The sequence below is a fragment of the Oncorhynchus nerka genome, linkage group LG2, assembly GCF_034236695.1.
Source record: "Oncorhynchus nerka isolate Pitt River linkage group LG2, Oner_Uvic_2.0, whole genome shotgun sequence".
Taxonomy (NCBI): domain Eukaryota; kingdom Metazoa; phylum Chordata; class Actinopteri; order Salmoniformes; family Salmonidae; genus Oncorhynchus; species Oncorhynchus nerka.
This window is the reverse complement of record NC_088397.1, coordinates 66,714,172-66,728,683: the sequence shown is the minus strand read 5'-3', so window position 1 is coordinate 66,728,683 and position 14,512 is coordinate 66,714,172. Positions and strand designations below refer to the sequence as shown.

Below are 14,512 nucleotides of genomic sequence, written 5' to 3'. Positions count from 1 at the left end.
CAAGGATAACAACCACCCGATCCACTGCCTGTTCATCCCATTATCATCCAGAAGGTGAGGTCAGTACAGGTGCATCAAAGCTGGGACCGAGACTGAAAAACAGCTTCTAACTCAAGGTCATTAAACTGTTCAAATAACCATCACTAGCACAGAAGATGCTTCCTATATAAATAGACTTGATATCACTGGCCACTTTAATAAATGGAACATAAATCATGTCAATGTTAACATATTTTGCATTACTCATCTCGTATGTATTTACTGTATTCTATTCTACTGTGTCTATGCCACTCTGATATTGCTCATCCATATATTTGATATTTTCTTAATTCCATTCCTTTAGTTAAATGTGTGTGTATTGGGTATATGTTGTGAAATTGTTAGATATTACTTGTTAGATATTACAGCACTGTCAGAGCTAGAAACACTAGCATTTCGCTACACCCGTAAACACATCTGCTAAGCATGTGACCAATAAAACTTGATTTGAAAATAGCTGTGCAGCAAAGTTCCTCATCCAACCTGACAGAGCTTAGAATGATCTGCAGAGAAGAATGGGAGAAACTCCCCAAATACAGGTGTGCCAAGCTTGTAGCATCATACCCAAGAAGACTTGAGGCTGCAATCGCTGCCAAAGGTGCTTCAAAAAAGTACTGAGTAAAGGGTCTGAATACTTTTGTAAATGAGATTTCAGTATATTTAATAAATTCGCCAACATTTCTAAAAACCTGTTTTCCTTTGTCATTATGGGGTAGTGTGTGTAGATAAAGAAAAAAACGATCTCATCTATTTTAGAATAAGGCTGTAACATAACAAAATGTGTTAAAGGTGAAGGTCTGAATACTTTCCGAATGCACTGTATGCATCGGTTGGTCAGATACCATCAAGGTATTTCTGTGCATTCAAATTAGAGGTCGACCAATTAATCGGAATGGTTTTTTTGGGCACCGATTTCCGATTATTATTATTTATTTATTTTTAAAAAAAGTTATACCTTTTATTTAACTACGCAAGTCAGTTAAGAACGCATTCTTATTTTCAATGACTGCCTAGGAACTGTGGGTTAACTGCCTTGTTCAGGGGCAAAACGACAGATTTTCACCTTGTCAGCTCAGGGGTTCCAATTTGCAACCACACAGTTAACTAGTCCAACGCTCTAACCATTGCACTCCATGAGTAGCCTGCCTGTTACGCGAATGTAGTAGAAGCCAAGGTAAATTGCTAGCTAGCATTAAACTTACCTTATAAAAAACAATCAATCATAATCACTAGTTATAACTACTGATCCAGTTTAGCAGGCAATATTAACCAGGTGAAATTGTGTCATTTCTCTTGCGTTCATTGCACGCAGAGTCAGGCTATATGCAACAGTTTGGGCTGCCTGGCTCATTGCGAACTAATTTGACAGAATTTTACGTAATTATGACATTCTTTGAAGGTTGTGCAATGTAACAAGAATATTTAGACTTAGGGATGCCACCCGTCAGATAAAATACCGAACGGTTCCGTATTTCACTGAAATTATAAACATTTTGTTTTCGAAATGATAGTTTCCGGATTTGATCATATTAATGACCAAAGGCTCGTATTTCTGTGTGTTATTATGTTAGAATTAAGTCTGATTTGATAGAGCAGTTGGACTGAGCAGCAGCAGGCCCGTTATCATTCATTCAAACAGCACTTTCGTGCGTTTTGCCAGCAGCTCTTCGCAAGCACAGTGCTGTTTATGACTTCAAGCCTATCAGCTTAATGGCTGGTGTAACCAATGTGAAATGGCTAGCTAGTTATCTGGGTGTGCGCTAATACTGTTTCAAACGTCACTCGCTTTTAGATTTGGAGTAGTTATTCCCCTTGCGCTGCAAGGGCCGCGGCTTTTGTGGAGCGATGGGTAACGATGCTTCGTGTGGCTGTTGTCTATGTGTTCCTGGTTCGAGCCCAGGGGCAAGGAGGGGGACGGAAGCTATACTGTTACACTGGCAATACTATAGTGCCTATAAGAACATCCAATAGTCAAAGTTATATGAAATACAAATGGTAGAGAGCGAAATAGTCCTATAAATACTATATGAACTACAACCTAAAACCTCTTACCTTGGAATATTGAAGTCTCATGTTAAAAGGAACCACCAACTTTCATATGTTCTCATGTTCTGAGCAAGGAACTTAAACGTTAGCTTTTTACATGGCACACATCTTTACATGGCACACATTACTTTCTTCTCCAACACTTTGTTTTTGCATTATTTAAACCAAATTGTACATGTTTCATTATTTATTGAGGCTAAATTGATTTTGATGTTTTATATTAATATTAATATTAATTCAGTATTGTTGTAATAGTCATTATTACAAATAAAACAAATTGGCCGATTAATATCGGCTTTTTTGGTCCTCCAATAATCGGTATCGGCGTTGAAAAATCATAATCGGTCGACATCCGATTCAAATTGCCATCGATAAAATGCAATTATGTTTTTGTCTGTAGCGTATGCCTGCCCATACCATAACTCCACCGCCACCAAGGGGCACTCTGTTCACAATGTTGACATCAGCAAACTGCTCGCCCACATGAAGGCTTATGGTAGAGAAATTAAATCCCGACAACAGCTCTGGTGGACATGCCTGTTGTCAACATGCCAATTACACACTCCCTCAAAACTTGCCACATCTGTGGCATTGTGTTATTGTCCCCAGCACAAGGGGCACCTGTGTAAAGAGCATGCCGTTTAATCAGCTTCTTGATATGCCACACTTGTCAGGTGGATGGATTATCTTGGCAAATGAGAGATGCTCAGTAACAGGGATGTTAACAAATTTGTGCACAAAATGAGAAGCTTTTTTGTGTGTTTAGAACATTTCTGGGATCTTTAATTTCAGCACATGAAACCAAATATGTTACATTTATATTTTTGTTCAGTGTAGTTAAAATGGGTTTCCAGCGCATTTTCAACTCCGATGGTTTTCTCACAAAAATGTTGCTTTATATAGCGAGTGTGCCCACTCTGGTATTGGCACATGCGCTCTAGCCAACAGCTCTTTGTGCGTGCCAATGGCTAAAACTCACGTAAAGCCTACATGAGACTTTTATTGACAAAAGAGCAAGATATTTTTTTTCTTCAAACAGCATCCAAGCATCATGTCACCAGAATAAGACACTCGATATTTATTGGAAAGGAGCATCAAGCTCTACACGTTGCACTTTCACCACCCTGAAGTTGATCATAACTTACTTAATCTGTAGCCTAATAAACTGCATGCTTCCTCGAAGAGCCATAGTGGGAGGACCACACGTCATCGTGTGAATGTTCGATATGAATGTTATATCAATATTTGTGCATTAAAAAAAACTTTACACCAACATTTCTTGCATTATTGATTTTACTGACACAAAAAGGATGACACGTTGTCTAGCGTATTTAGTATTTTTGGCATTAGGAAAGTTTAACGAAAAAATTAATTTTTCCATCAGGCCCATCATGACATTTATCCAAAATGTACTTTACTTGCATAAAAAGGTTGAATGGAAACCTGGTTAGTGTTAATCTGTCAACATATTATGCAACTCCAAAACAAACTGTCTCGCGCTCTAGGTCACATTCACATATAGTAACAGTGAGCTAGGATGTCTTTAATCTCATCTCAAGCAGGATTACACATGGTCCAAAGCCCAGGCAAGGGAAACTTTATTTCTAAAGAACCGTTATTAGAATTGAGAACTTTGTGACTAAATTAGCTAGGTGTACTTTAAATGAGACACATGGTAATGCAACTAAAGCCTTTACAATACCCATCTCAGCTGCGTTTAAAATGAGGTCAGGAGTCAGCATATTAGGCTCTGTTTACACAGCCAGGCCAATTTTGATCTTTTGCGCAATTATTGACAAAACATCAGATCAAAAGATGAATTGGTGGCAACAAAAAAAACAATTGGGCTGCCTGTGTAAATTCAGCCATAGTCTGTCAGATAGCCCATAGCTGCCCAGCTGATAGGTGTGTTTAGCAACGCGGTATATTTACATACACTAGCGTTGCTGTCAATTGTATTGGGTTGTACAAAAACATTCCATGGGAAGCCAGAAGTGAAATTGAATTCCATTTTAATTTACTGTGCCAGTGGGCAGGAGAGTTGGTCATTATAATGGGGGAATTTCAGACAAAATATCTAAAGGATCGTATTACCAGATTTTCCAAAAGTGGGTCTGTTTACCTCATGTCAAAATAAAAGTCCTGCACGTGCATCATATGAAGACAAAAAAGAAACAACTTGTGGGGGACTTATTTTTTTTACATGTTTTTATATTTAACTAGGCAAGTCAGTTAAGAACAAATTCTGATTTACAATGATGGCCTACCCCGGACGATACTGGGCCAATAGTGCGCCAACCTATGGGACTCCCAATCATGGCCAGATGTGATGCAGCCTGGATTCAAACCAGGTACTGCAGTGACGCCTCTTGCACTGAGATGCAGTGTCTAAGACCACTGTGCCACTTGGGAGCTCATGAGGTAAGCAGAGGGAGTGGGTCTACAACACACCAACGTCTGGAAAGTATGTTTATTAATACCATCCTTTAAAATATTTGGCCTCAAATACCCAACAATCCTGCCCTCCGGCACAGTAAGTTGAAATGGAGTTGTATTTAACTTCGCTTCCCATTAACTGTTTTTGTGCAACCCAATACAGTTTAAACCAATGCTAGTGTATGTAAATACAGTGCCTTTAGAAAGGATTCATACACTTACACATTTTGTGTTAGTTCAAAATGGATTAAATAGTTTTTTTCCGTTCTCACCCATCTACACACACAATACCCCATAATCAAAGTAAAAACATGTTTTTAGAAATGTTTGCAAATGTATTGAAAATTAAATACATTAATCTAATTTGTATTAGTATTCACTATGTAGAGTATTCAATACTTTGTCGAAGCAACTTTAGTGGTGATTACAGCTGAGAGTCTTTTAGGGTATCCAGTTCAAATACAAAGTATTAGCTAGCATGTAAAATAACTAGTTAACTTTAGTTCGCAGTCACTCGTTATCGCATTGAACAGGGGCTTTTTGACTACACCTCGTTATGTCGTAACTAGTTAGCCGGCTAGCAAGCTAATGTGAACAGACACCTAGATTGTTCAATATTTGCACATAATTATTTTTTGAATTCTTCAAGGTCTGTCAAGTTGATTGTTGTTCATTGTTATGTATTTAAGTCTTGCCATAGATTTAAGCCGATAAGTCAAAACTGTAACTATGCCATTCAGGAACATTCAACGTCGTCTTGGTAAGCAAATCCAGTGTATATTTGGCCTTGCGTTTTAGGTTATTGTCCTGCTGAAAGGTGAATTTGTCTCCCAGTGTGTGTTGGAAAGCACTAAGCAGACTGAACCAGGTTTTCCTCTATGATTTTGCCTGTGCGTAGCTTTATTCCGTTTCATTTTATCTCCCCCCAAAAAACACCCTAGTGCTTGCTGATGACAAGCATACCCATAACATGATGCAGCCACCACCATGCTTGAAATTATGAAGAGTGGTATTCAGAGATGTGTTGTTTGCCCCAAACATAACGCTTTGTATTCAGGACAAAAGTAATTTATTTGCCACATTCATTGCAGTGTTACTTAAGCGCCTTGTTACAAACAGGATGCATGTTTTATTCTGTACAGGCTTCCTTATTTTCACTCTGTCAATTAGCTTAGCGTTGTGTAGTAATTACAATGTTGTTGATCTATTCACAATGTTTTCTCTTATCATAGCCATTAAACTAACTGTTATAAAGTCACCATTGGCCTCATGGTGAAATCCCTGAGTAGTTTCCTGCCTCTCTGGCAACTGAGTTAGGAAGGACTCCGGTATCTTTGTAGTGACTGTGTGTATTGATACACCATCCAAAGTTAAATTAATAACTTCACCATGCTCAAGGGGATATTCAGCATCTACTTTTTTTATTTTGTTTTTAACCCTTCTTTGCAAGGCATTGAAAAAAACTCCTTGGTCTTTTTGTGGTTCAATCTGTGCTTTTAATTCCCTACTCGATTGAGGGACCTTACAGATAATTGCTTGTGTGGAGTACAGAGATGGACTGGTTAAATGAAAATCATGTTAACCACTATTAATCAACACAGAATGAGTCCATGCAACATATGATGCAATTTGTTAATAACAATTTTACCATAACAAAGGGGTAGAATACTTTATTCGCTCAAGACATTTCAGCTTCTCATTGTATTACTATTATTTTTTTATTCTACAAACACAATTTCACTGACATTATTGGGTGTTGTGTAGATCAATGAGACATCTAAATGTAATATATTTTAAACTCAGACTGTAGCAACAAAATGTGGGAAAAGTAAAGGGGTGCGAATAATTTCTGAAGGCACTGTACACCTGCGTTGCTAAAAACACCTACCCAGTTGACATTACCCTATTTAGAAAGACTCGAAGGCCAAAACAATCGAAGTTGTCTGTAGCCTTGCCCCAAAAACATATCATACTTGTCATCGATCCCAACTAAAACGATTGCTTACTTAACCTAAATAAACATGTTGTGAATTTAGCTAAGGTTATTTAGATGTACCATAACAAACCCAACGTTATGACCCGGCAGCTTGCTGTCTCAAGACAACGTGTTCAGGGATTCAGTGTTTAATAGTCGCAGGTACTGGTAGTGCCTGTCTGGTTAGCCTTGCTCTACTGAGCCCACATTGGTTGTTTCCCGTCCCTTGTTGTTCAGTATGGATATGGCTAGTTAAAGTTAAAACCTTGCGAAGATCTTAACTGGAAACCTGTGGCCTTGGCAACTGAATATCTGAGAGGGCCAGTCGCTGGGTGTTATCCAGTTTCAATGACAAAGCATTAGCTAGCTTGTAAAATTGTTAGCGTTAGCTAGATAACATAACTTCGCAGTCACTCGTTATCGCATTGAACAGGGGCCTTTTGACGACACCTCGTCATGTCGTAACTAGTTAGCCGGCTAAGCTAATGTGAGTAGACAGTTAACTTGCGTAATGCCTTCGCTTGGATAGCTTGCCGGCTAGCTAACCTTAGTTATTAACTAAGTACAACTAGCTAGCTAACTAGCTTGCACTAGCTACAGTAACTATCGGGCGAGAAGAAACGTTAAGTTGTTAATGTTAGTCACATGTCTACTCTGGCCCAACTAACCCCACAAATCAAACGATTTCCCGTTCAATGCAATAGGAACCGGTTTACCCGTCTCTTGACAGGCCTATGCTACTCGGTAGCTAGCTGGCTAACGTTAGTTCCCGTGAACTGAAAAGTAGCTAGCCTAGCTAACATTACCGTATCTATTGTCTAGCTGCTAAAGATACATTCAAAACACTTCCTTACCACTCGTCGCTCTTTCGTAGAGTTGTTTTGAGAAGTGTTCCAATACTCTGTTTTTGACTCTCGGTTGAAGGTGTCGGTATTTGAGCGGCTACAGACTCGGGCTCGGGGTCTGCCGCGCTACCCGACTCGGGTCCGCCTCCCTCGGCCATCATGCAGTGAGTGAGCCGGAGTCGTGAACGCGCAGTAGAAGAACCGCGGATGCACGAGCACCACAATGTTGGTGAGATTTGCTGTTTCCGTGATCTGGGGGGTCATCACTAGTTACCACAGCCACAAAGTCATTAACACCCCCATTTTTTAAATTACATTTCTTAAAATTCATATTTAAACCTAACCCTACCCAATTTTTACTTTGTGGCTGTGATATCTAGTAGAAACCGCAGAAAGTATACGGTATAGGGCTCCACTAAAGTAGCAGCAACTTCTTAATGTATTGGAACTATCTGTAATTACTATCATCAACTTGGTAGGCAAATACTTTGCTTACAATTTTCTTAGATTCAAAGTTCACGACAGTCAGATAGCTAAATGATGCCTTCAGTGTTTGCTGTCTTCAGAAAGGTCCCAAGCCATTACCATGACAACTGGGTTCCTTGTGTCTCTTTGCAATTAAGAGGTAAATAAAACTCAACTGCAATTTAGTCAAAACAGTCTTTATACAAAAACACAAGGGAAATGTTAAAAAATAAATTGGGAGAAATAAATATAAAAAAATAACACATTGCATAAAACTTTCACAAACAGTAGTTTTCCAGCACCCAATGTCTAGATTTGCCTCATGTCAGCCATGACAGGATGCTACACACAAACTCAGAGGAATGATAAAAGATTGTTAACTGGAATTTAATCATCAGCAATGACCATATTTAATTGTTGTTGTTTTTACTTCAACACCTAGTTGTGTTATGTTGCTAAGAGCCAACTCTTACAAATGGGTTTAGTTATTAATAATATTTAAACTTTTTTTTTTACGACACGCTCACAAATAACCAACAAGTATGACCAAACAAATGGCAGGTAGGTGGAATCAGACTACAAGGTCAAACATGATTCAAAGTGGTGATACAACACATTCTCATTCACCTTTTCAATGTTTTGTTTTTAACAGTACATTATTTCTAAATTTTCCATTACTATTATCCTTTTTTGTAATGAGTTTTACATAGCTGACACTGAATCTTCCAAATAGTTAAAAGTATTAATTGAACTTGGTACTATAATGTTTTCTGTTAATTAATCTACTATTAATCTCAAATTAAAGCTAAATGGACAATGATGGCACTGAAATTAATGTAGACATCATTCTCTATATCATTTCCTAGAAAAACTCAAAAGTCAGCCACTAAAACTAAAATGTTGTCCAGCGGCAGGTTCCCTGCAGTAATGAACTGGCAATCAGAAGATACCTGTTGGTAACTCCTTACTGAACATTCCATCCAGATCCAGTTCCCTGCTCATCAGCTCCTCCTCAATATTCTCCAGTGCCCACTGGTGGTCAGTTAGCTCAAGTGCCTCCCATTCTGCCTAAAAGGAGGAAATAAACATCTGTCTGTCAGATGATTCTGCTGGGACCTGTAGGAATTGAATTCACCATGGAGAGTAAGTCAATGTTATCAAGAGGAGACAACTCTACCTTGAAGGCTTTGTTGGTGTCTGCAGGCATGGCCATGGCAGCACCACTCATCTGCTCCTGCATGATCCTGGACTGGTCTGCACCTGCATGTGTCACATTACACCAGCATCAACACTCTTGTTATTTCATATCGCTTTAATGACAAAACCTGGACTGTTAAGAATTGGAGGCCTGCCACTTCAACATAGTTGACATTATGGAATCATGTTCCATTCAAACCAGCCTTGCTGCTGACATGACACTGAATGGTTGCAGACATGCCTATTATCAAATCAAGGCATGACAGCTTGCCTACTAGAAGTCTCATTTCTCCAAATGATTTGTTGTTGCCTCAAATCAAGTCAATGACCTTCTGTCAATGACCTATTGCTTTTGATAACAAATACTGCTGTAAGTTGGTTACAAACTATGATTCAATACTGTCACATCTAGTTTACAGAAACACATGCATCAGTAACCTTTGCAGGAAAAACTAAACTGAATTATGAAGTTTGTTGAAAATTACCATTATCTTGTCCTAGAATTAAGGAGTACATGCTTCGCAGCCCAAACACATTCAGGAAATACCACGACGCTGAGCTCACCCTTAAAACATAAATGAGGGTGAGGTTATAATTCATCAATGCTTACACTAGCAAAAGGACTTAGAGGCAATAATACCATATTAACTTCACGGAACTCAGATAATTTAACAAGTATGTATTTCCTCAACTAACCAGGATGCATCAAGTGAGAGTAGCTCGATTCCTTGTTGCAACATGGGCTTGAAGCGCAGGGTGAGAGGAAATGGAACCTTGGCTGTGAGGAACAAGAAAATAGTTAAAGAACATTGTAAGTTTGGCAATTCAAATGTAGAACAAACTGCTTATAGCAAAGAAACTAACTTAATTATATACTACTGTTATTCATAGGTTATTTCTATGTAATAACAATTTAACCATGCAATTTCTTAGTAAATACCTGGTAATTTCTGTACCATAAAATAAAGTTGATATCGAAGCTCTCTAGTGACAATCATCATCCAAACAACCCCGTCTCAGTGCAGTGAGTGAGGAGGATGTCACTTACTTGTGACAAACCCTGAGAAGGTCCAGTTAATCCAGCCTCCGATGAGGATCATGGGAAGAACATTGGTCACATTGCCTTTCATCATGTCTGTCAGCATGCTGGGGTCTGGACAAAGAAACAGTTAGCGTGGCTTTACAGAGTACAATCGCAAACAAACTGAGTTGTAAATGGTAAACACTATTAGAAATGATATGCTCCATATCATGTGTCAGGGTTTAATAGTGATACACGGCCCAATACCTGCCTATCATGGTATGAGAATAGGATTATATGAGAAGGAATGATGTGATTCTCTTATGCTCACCTGTCATTGGGGAGGGAGGAACAACCTTTCTTTTGGTATTTTTGAAGAATCCATCTTCTTGATTATTGAAGTAAAACTTCCTCATCAAAAATGACTGAAGTAAAAGAGAGAATTCTCAAAGTCTGAGCGCAACTAGCCTACACTTAAAAAAAAAATTTTTTAAACTTGAAGAGTCAAACAGTGCAAATCAGTGTTTTATGGTATATCCAACATTGATCTCACCTGTTTTGGAATGTACTTCCCATTCTCTCTGAGGATTCTGCTCCTGATGAGAACCTGGCTGAATATTGGAGAGGAATATGTCAAAAACAAACTTACGGTAAGACATTTCTACTTTAACCCTACATGTTCTGAAAGCCTTTTTAGAAACGGTCAATGCAATGCACAGACCATCTAGGCTACATGCTTACAATACCCTTACCTGTCTGATACCTGCTCTAATGTCAGCTTCTTGTCACTTTGAAGCAAAATGGAGACATAATGTCGAATCACCCCAACAAGAAAAGTGATGAAGACAATGGGCAAGACCACCCAAAGTCTGATATTGGAATCCAGCAGAAGCTCAGGCTCAGCCATATCTAGCAAGGTGATAAGACAGAGAACATGTGTAAGAACAGGTTTCATAGGAATAACTTCTGATATGACAAAATCTTGAAAATGGAAGTAAGTTAATATCAGCACTATGTTTCAAGAGAACTGGGCCCGGTTTCCCAACGACGAACTTATCCTTAACTTAATAAGACACCTTTGGGAAACAGGGCCCTGGTGAATGCATTGCACAAGCATTTTGGCGTCTAACAAACTGGACAGTGCAGCAATATAACGTTACTCCTGTTTCCAAAGTTGCTAACGTTAGCTAGCTAGCGAACAATGAATCGCATATTTTAGCTTACTGACTGATTCACTGGCACCACCATGTTAGCTAGCTACTACGAGCTAACGTTAGCTAGTTACAGTAGCTAGATCAAATACCTGTCAGTACGTTACTGTCAATTTGGTCGTATAGCAAGCTACGTGTGAATGCACAACTAGTCAGCTAACTATATAACTTATACTGTTAACATGTACCATCGTGGCATTCTTGCCAATTTCCAAAAACAGAATAACAGTACTTTAGCTAGCTAGAAGAGCTGCTAGAAAGAGCTGGCTGGCTAGCAACTATCTAGCTACTACTGACTGTTAGCTAGCCGAGAGAGAATGAGTAGGTTGAAAGATGCTACAGCTAGCTAATAATACACGATTCAACCGGTTAGGAAACAAAACGCTGCCGTGTTTGATGTTTATCTTACCAAATGTAGCTATTTCGTTTGGCAAAGACTTGTGTCGTGGTTACATATCTCGGGCGTTGCTATGCTAATTAGGGTAATGTCTATAGTCCGGCACAGTGGATGCGTCATAATACCCATAAAACCTAGCGGCAAAACCCGAAAAATGGTTCCAATTGTTTTCCACCATTCATTTTTCCGTAGCGGATTTTAGAACTACCTCATGCAAGGTCTGTGTTTCGTGTAGGCTTACCCAGGCGTGACGTTTTGTTTAACCGTGCACATTTCTATGGGACAAGGTAACTTTTATCAATATATTCCCCTGTAATTAACCCTAAAAAATGTACCGCTAATTAACCGCTAATGTGACTTTAATACAGAACTCTCGGTGAATGTGGGAGCAATGTGGAGGTTAAGTCTTGTTATTGCGAGGGGGAACATAGTGCAACATTTAGTGGATGCCAGGTGCAGAGAGAGGCTCAGAGATGCATCATGATTGGATCTATATCGTATGCAAGGGCTGTAAAACAGATTGGTGGAGCTACAGTGTGGAATGATGGCGGTAATAGTAGGGATTTATTTGACTTTGACATTCTATCTTCGTAGTGTAGAATTAGGAAGACTGGTATTAATTGCACACTCCAGCACAGTAGGGGGAGGCATACACCTTAAACGTGACCTCCATGATATAACAGAAGAAAAAATATTTATTAAAGTGCAGGGTGAGGAGAAACATCAATTTCTCCATGCAAACTCATCGATAAGTAACATAGCAAGTAGATATTATAGCCTTAGTTTTTTCTCATGTAAATAATTGGTAGTGTATTTCTTGTGAGTATTCTTGTTTAGCATTTTTTCAAATTACCTATCTAGCTACCTTTTGCATGAAAAAAAGTTTTGCCCTGGACTTGTAACTAACCTCGGGTATCTCCGTCGATTAGTAGCAAGGGTGGTTCTGTGCTATGTAGCGGGTTGTAACCACTATTCCAATAAGCACACATGCATTTTGTCGCGATAAGGTCAGCCCTGTTTGCTAGCTGCTTACAGGCTATTTTGTTTAGGTCAAAGAGCTGTTGTTTGGTAGATACTTTAGAAAATTAGCTAGATTAACACTGACTGTAGGTATAGTTGAAGTCAGGAGTTTACATACACCTTAGTCAAATACATTTTAAACTCAGTTTTTCACAATTCCTGACATTTAATTCTAGTCAAAATTCCATGTCTTGGGTCAGTTAGGATCACCACTTTATTTTAAGAATGTGAAATGTCAGAATAATAGTAGAGAGAATTATTTATTTCAGCTTTTATTTATTTATTTATTTATTTCATAACATTCCCAGTGGGCCAGAAGTTTACATGCACTCAATTAGTATTCGGTAGCATTGCCTTTAAACTGTTTACCTTGGGTCAAACGTTTCGGGTAGACTTCCACAAGCTTCCCACAATAAGTTGGGTGAACTTTGGCCCATTCCTCCTGACAGAGCTGGTGTAACTGAGTCAGGTTTGTAGGCCTCCTTGATCGCACACACTTTTTCAGTTCTGCCCACAAGTTTTCTATGGGATTGAGGTCAGGGCGTTGTGATGGTCACTCCAATACCTTGACTTTGTTGTCCTTAAGCATTTTTGTAACAACTTTGGAAGTATTCTTGGGGTCATTGTCCATTTGGAAGACCAATTTTCGACCAAGCTTTAACTTCCTGACTCCTGTCTTGATATTGCTTCAATATATCCACATACTCTTCTTTCCTCATGATGTCATCTATTTTGTGAAGTGCACCAGTCCCTCCTGCAGCAAAGCACCCCTACAACATGATGCTGCCACCCCTCGTGCTTCACGGTTGGGATGGTGTTCTTCGGCTTGCAAGCCTCCCCTTTTTTTCCCCTCCAAACATAACGATGGTCATTATGGCCAAACAGTTCTATTTTTGTTTCATCAGACCAGAGCACATTTCTCCAAAAAGTATGATCTTTGTCCCCATATGCAGTTGCAAACTGTAGTCTGGCTTTTTTATGGTGGTTTTGGAGCAGTGGCTTACATTTACATTTTACATTTAAGTCATTTAGCAGACGCTCTTATCCAGAGCGACTTACAAATTCTTCCTTGCTGAGTGGCCTTTCAGGTTATGTCGATATAGAACTCGTTTTGCTGTGGATATAGATACATTTGTACCTGTTTTCTCCAGCATCTTCACAAGGTCCTTTGCTGTTGATCTGGGATTGATTTGCACTTTTCGCACCAAATTACATCCATCTCTAGGAGACAGAACGCATCTCCTTCCTGAGCGGTATGACAGCTGCGTGGTCCTATGGTGTTTATACTTGCGTACTATTGTTTGTACAGATGAACGTGGTACCTTAAGGCATTTGGAAATTCCTCACAAGGATGAACCAGACTTGTGGATGTCTACAATTAGTTTCTGAGGTCTTGGCTGATTTCTTTTGATTTTCCCATGATGTCAAGCAAAAAGGCGCTGAGTTTGAAGGTAGGACTTGAAATACATCTACAGGTACACCTCCAACTGACTCAGGCTAATTGACATAATTTATCAGAAACTTCTAAAGCCATTACATAATTTTCTGGAATTTTCCAAGTTGTTTAAAGGCACAGTCAACTTAGTGTATATACACTTCTGACCCACTGAAATTGTGATACAGTGAAATAGTCTGTCTAAACAATTCTTGGAAAAATGACGTGTCATGCACAAAGTAGATGTCCTAACTGACTTACCAAAACTATAGTTTGCTAACAAGAAATTTGTGGAGTGGTTGAAAAACAAGTTTTAATGGGGCCAACCTAAGTGTATGTAAACTTCCGACTTCAACTGTACATGTACTTAACTCACGTTAAGTAACCTTCCTTAAAAGTAAAACTTTTTTTTATTTTTTTTTTAT

At 38.9% G+C, this 14,512-nt stretch overlaps 2 protein-coding genes across 2 annotated transcripts in view; both read right to left on the bottom strand.

Annotated features, from left to right (window-relative positions):
• Positions 1-7,525, bottom strand: part of LOC115140123 (ubiquitin carboxyl-terminal hydrolase 4-like) — a 33,310-nt gene extending 25,785 nt beyond the window's left edge. Inside the window, exon 1 of the mRNA XM_029678245.2 lies at positions 7,351-7,525. Within this exon, the coding sequence (XP_029534105.2) occupies positions 7,351-7,502 (152 nt within the window). The 5' untranslated portion in view covers positions 7,503-7,525. The remainder of the gene's footprint in view (positions 1-7,350) is intronic.
• Positions 7,526-7,987: 462 nt separating this feature from the next.
• Positions 7,988-11,753, bottom strand: LOC115140116 (ER membrane protein complex subunit 3). The gene is made up of 9 exons (XM_029678231.2): positions 11,645-11,753; positions 10,777-10,933; positions 10,578-10,635; positions 10,356-10,449; positions 10,052-10,156; positions 9,700-9,781; positions 9,489-9,568; positions 8,984-9,066; positions 7,988-8,874 (listed from the first exon to the last, which is right to left on the bottom strand). Exons 2-9 carry the CDS (start codon positions 10,929-10,931, stop codon positions 8,746-8,748), a joined length of 786 nt encoding a protein of 261 aa, XP_029534091.1. The 5' UTR covers positions 10,932-10,933; positions 11,645-11,753; the 3' UTR covers positions 7,988-8,745.
• Between the last annotated feature and the right edge of the window lie 2,759 nt (positions 11,754-14,512).

Bases quoted from the DNA above. Each gene is read 5' to 3' on its own strand.
- LOC115140116 (XM_029678231.2), bottom strand. From the start codon at position 10,931: ATGGCTGAGCCTGAGCTTCTGCTGGATTCCAATATCAGACTTTGGGTG. The intron at 9,569-9,699 runs GTTAGTTGAGGA...TTATGTTTTAAG, and splicing joins CTCTCACTTGATGCATCCTG to GGTGAGCTCAGCGTCGTGGT. The intron at 9,067-9,488 runs GTAATTTTCAAC...TGACACATGCAG, and splicing joins AATTCTAGGACAAGATAATG to GTGCAGACCAGTCCAGGATC.